Source organism: Carassius auratus, chromosome 47 (assembly GCF_003368295.1).
Source record: "Carassius auratus strain Wakin chromosome 47, ASM336829v1, whole genome shotgun sequence".
In the NCBI taxonomy this organism is placed as follows: domain Eukaryota; kingdom Metazoa; phylum Chordata; class Actinopteri; order Cypriniformes; family Cyprinidae; genus Carassius; species Carassius auratus.
The window spans coordinates 2,596,525-2,602,733 of record NC_039289.1 but is presented as its reverse complement, the minus strand read 5'-3'; the positions used below and the strand labels follow the sequence as shown (position 1 = coordinate 2,602,733).

General features: G+C 35.5%; 1 protein-coding gene across 12 annotated transcripts in view; it reads right to left on the bottom strand.

Moving 5' to 3' along the window:
- r3hdm1 (R3H domain containing 1) overlaps positions 1–6,209 on the bottom strand; it is a 38,877-nt gene that overhangs the window by 2,262 nt on the left and 30,406 nt on the right. For 10 of the 12 annotated variants that reach the window (XM_026235696.1, XM_026235701.1, XM_026235704.1 and 7 more), the window contains 7 exons: positions 3,457–3,611; positions 3,240–3,379; positions 3,035–3,138; positions 1,164–1,312; positions 935–1,082; positions 510–634; positions 275–359 (listed from right to left, as the gene is read on the bottom strand). In XM_026235696.1, the coding sequence (XP_026091481.1) occupies positions 275–359; positions 510–634; positions 935–1,082; positions 1,164–1,312; positions 3,035–3,138; positions 3,240–3,379; positions 3,457–3,611 (906 nt within the window). The remainder of the gene's footprint in view (positions 1–274; positions 360–509; positions 635–934; positions 1,083–1,163; positions 1,313–3,034; positions 3,139–3,239; positions 3,380–3,456; positions 3,612–6,209) is intronic. The other 2 variants (XM_026235706.1, XM_026235708.1) reach the window with 2 other exon arrangements.

The following is a 6,209-nucleotide window of genomic DNA, read 5'->3' as shown; positions in this document are numbered from 1 at the left end:
AATCAAAGATGCTCTCGAAACATCTCCTTCATAACACTCTCATATTAAACTTATTTTTTAATTACTAGGGGGAAAAAACCCAACGTCATGATTTTGGATAAGTTTTAAATGTTCAATATATCACCCAATGTGTTTATGTTTCTGATGAAATCATTTTGGGAATGTCCTCAAAGTGACAACATCTCAAAAACAGACCGGGATCCGGGATCACGTAAGATCAAACTGAATCCTTTTTGAACATGCATCACTATGTTCATAATTCAGATTTTCATACCCATTTCTCCTGTACTCATGTCAGTAGACAGTGATTTCTTTGCGGGTCTTCGACTGCGCATGCCGTGCCGGACACCCACAGGACCCTGAGACAACACAACAGGACTGAAAGTGAGCGGATGTGTGTGAAGAAAGAGAAAGTCCCATGTTTAATATGACAGGGGTGATGAAGATGATGCTAGATGTGCATTAATGTCGTTAGATCCCCTGTGTGTGTGTGTGTGTGTGTGTTCAACCTGGTGGTGATGAAGATGATGATGATGGTGGTGGTTGACCACATGAGAGCCGTGCATTAGTGGGGGTCTGATGGGGGGGTTATACTGGAGGGGTTGCCCAATCAGAGGAGGATACCTGCCATCACCTGTGGACACACCAACACCAATGTTATCTATCTAAACTACACCAAAATATACACCAAAATATACCAGAAATTCTAAATATATAGTAGAAACATTCAAATATCAAAATATACCAAATATACCTAATACAAACCAAAAATTAGCAAGATGTACCAAAACACTAAAAATAACTTAATTATACGAGAAATATGCCAAAAACACCAAGAATATATAAGATGTTCAAAACTGTAACAGAAATCTGCCAAGAATACCAAAATGCAATAAAAAGAGACTAGAATTTATATACACTCCGATTGGCTCACCTTGGCCTGGAGCGTACGGGCGGGACAACTGAGGCATGATGGGAAACGGGGCGTGGCCAGGACGAGGCCCCTTCATATTGGCCAGATGGGCGGGGGCAGGCGATTGCCCCGGAGAGGAGGAGGGGCTTAGCAGCTGCTGTGGATTATTCTAGAAATCGAGAGAGAAAGGTTACGAATGTTGCGTCACGTGAGAATGAGGTCACATGGGACGTGACGCAGGTGTTTGTACCTGTGTGGCGTCTTGTGGCGGCAGGTCGCTGCGTTTGTAGTAACGGTTGGGTTTCCAGTGCGGCGGGGACGGGGCTCTGCGCTGCTGGCTGGGACGAACGCTCAACTGCATCATCACCACTCCACCAGCAGGGGGCGGCGGAGGAACAGCTGAAAATCACAACGCATACTTCAGATTTCAGTACACACTTACATGAGATGGAAATACGGATTAAAACAAAAAGTGTATTCAAAATATAAGATGTAAGGTATGCATTGTAAAATAATAATAATAATAATATTACTAAATTATGAATTGCAACAAAACAGAACTGGAATGTTTTATTATGTTTAATAAAATTGTAAGATATAAAATGTGAGACATGCATTAGAAAAAAAAAAAGTATATATATAAATATATATATAATTTTAAATTATGGATCGCTAAAACATGCAACAAAATGCATATCTAATAGTAAAAATGGTTAAAAATGTTAACTACAATTTTTTAAACTACATATACAGTTAATATTAGATTTTTAATATTAAATTATGAATTGTGATCAAATAAAATAAATGTATTAAAATCTACTACTTTTTTTAATAATAGCATTATTCCTGATTCATTATTAAAACAATTATACTTCACACTGTTCTCTTATTTTTTATATTACTGTATCTCATATAGTACTGTTGCACACATATAGCAGCATTATTCTTATTAATCTTTGGAGTTTGTGAATCTTCACTTCTGCAGACATATATCATCACTGGTGTTATAAACACATGGTTTGCTACTGAATTATTTAATAACAGACAAAAACGATGTACTGTTACACACAATGCACACAGACACACACACACACACACACACACAGGCCAATTAAAGTGTTTAATTAAACAGTGAAAGGTCAAAGAGTGTGTGGGTCTCGCCTCTTCCTCATTAAAAACACCCTCTTCTTCAGAAGCATAATCATCACCTCAACCACACACACACACACATACACAAACACATACCAACTGAGCGTTCATTAACACTGAGGTTTATTTAAATAAACATTGATGGTTCTCGCTGCTTCTCAAACGCGTGATGAGCTCTTCTCAAACGCCACAAGGCACAGGCAGAAACCAGAATTTTAAACAAGGTTTAATTAAATGGCTAAGTAAAATATTTCGAAAATGAGAAATAAACTGCTCAAAGCCATTATATGTGCACAACTTATTAACCGAGAGACGTGCAAAGACTTGATATCTAATTAAAAAATACCTGCCGTTAGTAAATGATGCAGAGCTATATACATTAACCTTTAGATGCAAAAAAAATAAATAAAAATAAAAATAGTATTTACAAGGATGACATGAATAAATTATCAAGAGAAGATTATGAAACTATTACGAAAAATAAATGAATAAGAAAAAAAATATTGTGACCATTGAATATTAGCACTTTAATATAGTTCATATTTAGTCATTTATTTTAAAATGAGATTTAAATTTAAAATTATGGATACTGTATTTTGTAAAACACAACCCGCTCTCTCTTTCTTTCTCTAAGTTATATCGTTTTGTGTGTGTTTTTTTTTTTTTTTACAATATAATATATATATATATATATATATCTATCTATATAAAACGTAAAAAAAATAAGAGGAAAATAAGTAATTTAATAATATTAAAAATGCATATATACATATACATACATACATATATATATTTTTATTTTTTTCAATAATATTATATTACATTATTTAAAAACACATTGTGAATAATTAGAAAAAAAAACTAAGAAATGTTAAAAATATACCTTTTAAATTGCTCATGCATTATGGTTCAGGTCTATATTTTATTCTAAATGCAGGCTTGTTTTGTGATTGGTCGACAAGGCTGTCATACCTGTGCACTGCTGGCCTGTGATTGGCTGAGAGCCGCAGGGGGAGGGCGGTCGTGGAAACGACATCTGCTCTGAACCCGGCGGAGGGAGGAACCCAACCGTGGAGCTGCACAATCACAGGAAGCTCACATGAGACACAACTCAAGCCCAATCACATTCGGCGACGCTTTAATCTGATCGGCTGGAAACTGGACACACGCGTGTTACCTGATGCTAGAGTGCGGAGCTGGCGGCATCATGCTGTAATACACCTGCATGCTGGCGGAGGGCGCTGGCGCCTGATTGGTCACGATCTGTTGCTGATAGGGTGCCTGAGGAACGCTCTGAGAACCCTGCTGCACAGACACCTGCCGAACGCACACCTCATCAAAATCACTCTCAGATACCCAAAAACATCAAGAGGAGCGCAGAACGCCGCACTCACCTGATACGGAGGCATTGTGGGATACTGCACCATCACGCTCTGAATCTGATTGGCCATTCCGCCCTGAGAGCCGATCAGCGATTGGTTCTGAGTCGGCTGAATTCCCATCATGCCCTGGTAACTGGGGGGTTGAGCGGACATGACCGTCTGGAAACCTGGAAACACGTCAAGACAGCAACGTATGAGCATAAACAACATCCAACCACGAACAAACAACATCTGGGAGCAGAACATTACGAACAAAGTGCAGAAACAGAGATTTACGCAACATTAAAGCTGTAAACAAGCAGTTTAATTGTGAGAAGACGCAAATGTGTGAAATGAAGTAAAAGACAGAGCGGATCTATGAGCGGGAACAGATGGAGTCTCAGACCGTTCACAGTTTGGGAGGAAACAGCAGGGATTCGGAGGAAAAACAGGACTGTGGCATCAAACACGTTTTGTGGCACATTAAGTAGCAAGAATATTAGACACGCAAGTTTGTGATGTCTGCGAAAATTGTGGCCATAATAAGAAAAAGCTATCATTTATTCTGCTTTTTCCAGAAGATCAGTTATGACTGGATGAATGTTATTATTTATGAGCCAGACTGATAAAGTTTATAATGATATGTTTATAAATACTACTACTACTAAGTATAAATGATATAGTAAAAATAATATTATTGCAATATTTAATACAAAACAACTATGATTTTAACAATCGGTTTGAATGAATAAATATTTCTATATTGTTCTACTTAATATTTAATGATCTCATAACATTTATTAAATATTAAATGCAATAAACATTTAAGATGTAATAGATATACTGTAATATGGATTTATACATAATTATAATAATATAAAGTATATCATATCATTTGGTATTAATTTCATAATTTAGTATTTAATAATGTTTATTAAATAATACATTTAATAAATGAATACTAAATATATAATAATACTGAATACATACAAACAATGTATAATATAATATAATATAATATATTATAATATAATATGATATAATATAGTATAATATAATATAGTATAATATAGTATAATGTAATATAATGTAATATAATATAATATAGTATAATATAGTATAGTATAATATAATATAGTATAATATAGCATAATATAATATAATATAATACATAGATTAATAATAATATTTATACAATTATTTTTTTGAATGCTAGCAGGGTTTTAGTGCAGATTGGGATCTATACGGTGGACCATGGCAGACCATCTAAATAATAAGAAGAAGGAGGAGGAGGAGGAGGAGGAGGAGAAGGAGAAGAATACAAATAAATATAATGTATTGGCATTAATGTAATATTTAATAACATTAAATAATTGAATGAATACTATACAGTATATTTAGTAATGTTATACGCAGTGTTTTCATTAGTAAACGGGGACAGCGTATTTTTATTATTTATAATATTAATAAGTTTTTGGCACAGAAGGCCAGCAGGGATTTTGTGTGGACTGTGATCATACGACGACAGACCGTCTAAACTCCAGTGCTTCTGTTCTGATCAGATCCAGTACAGATGATGTTCTCTCCTGAGAGAGTGTGTGTGTGTGTGTGTGTGTGTGTGTGTGTGTGTGTGTGTGAGTACACACAGCTATTTTTACCTGCCCTTGCAAGGCCAAAGTGAAGAGAATAAAAGCCTGTCAAACACACACACACACACACACACACACACACACACACACACACAAGCGCCTGTGAAATGGGGTCTTTCAATGTCACTGTTGACAAGATTTTTTTCCTCTTCTCACACACACACACACACACACACATCAACTCTGCATCCTCTCTCTTTCTTCCAGTTGTTCCAGGTTAAAAGCAAGGCACAAAGCAGATAAAATCTGACCCGTCAAAGAAACTAGAGTAAAAGCATAATTTCATTTCTGACGACAGTAGTGTGTTTCCAGAAGGAAATATGAGTGATGTCACCCACGCAGCACTAAAACCCACACGCATGATGTCAAGGCCCTCTGAGAGCTTATTAGCATGTTTCCATGTAATAAACACTAGTTTCATGATAATTAGCTAAATGAAAAGTTCTGGATACATGTATAAAATATATACTTTAAATTTGGCTTTTCATTTTTGTGCTACTGCAATTTTTTCTCTCGTTCTTACTTCATTGTACTTTCCTTTTGAATTTTGCATTTTCCTTTTATGCTAATATGATCATGAATATTTATTAATTGTTTGTCATGAAAATAGCCTTTGGTGATATGCCAGTGAATATTTATTTCTTTAGTCTTTATTAAAACATTCACTGTTGGTCTTGAATATAGCTTTTGTTAACATGGCAATTAATGTTTATTTGTTTGTATACATTTACTATTTGTCATGGATATAGCCTTTGTTGATACAGTATTGAATTTGTATTTATTTGTTTATATAATTACTATTCATTGTGAATATAGCCTTTGAATATTTATCTTTTTTTTTTTTTTTTTTTTGTCATGAATACAGCATTTTGGAAATGAATAATATCTCTATCCGTTTGTTTTCTGCACTCCAGCTCAATCTGATAGATTTTAATTGCACTTTATGAATATTTTGGCCATTTTCAGTCCTAGAAGGGGTCAGTCCCAGTAGGGGTCAGAGGTCAGAGGTCAGAGGTGAGGAGTGAGGGCTGGGGAAAGAGACCGGTTCACTGTGAGAATGGCTACGAATCTCATACAGTGACACGGCCCCGTCTCCCAGCGCTCCAATCAGAAAACCCTGGCAGGAAGTGCCCCCTC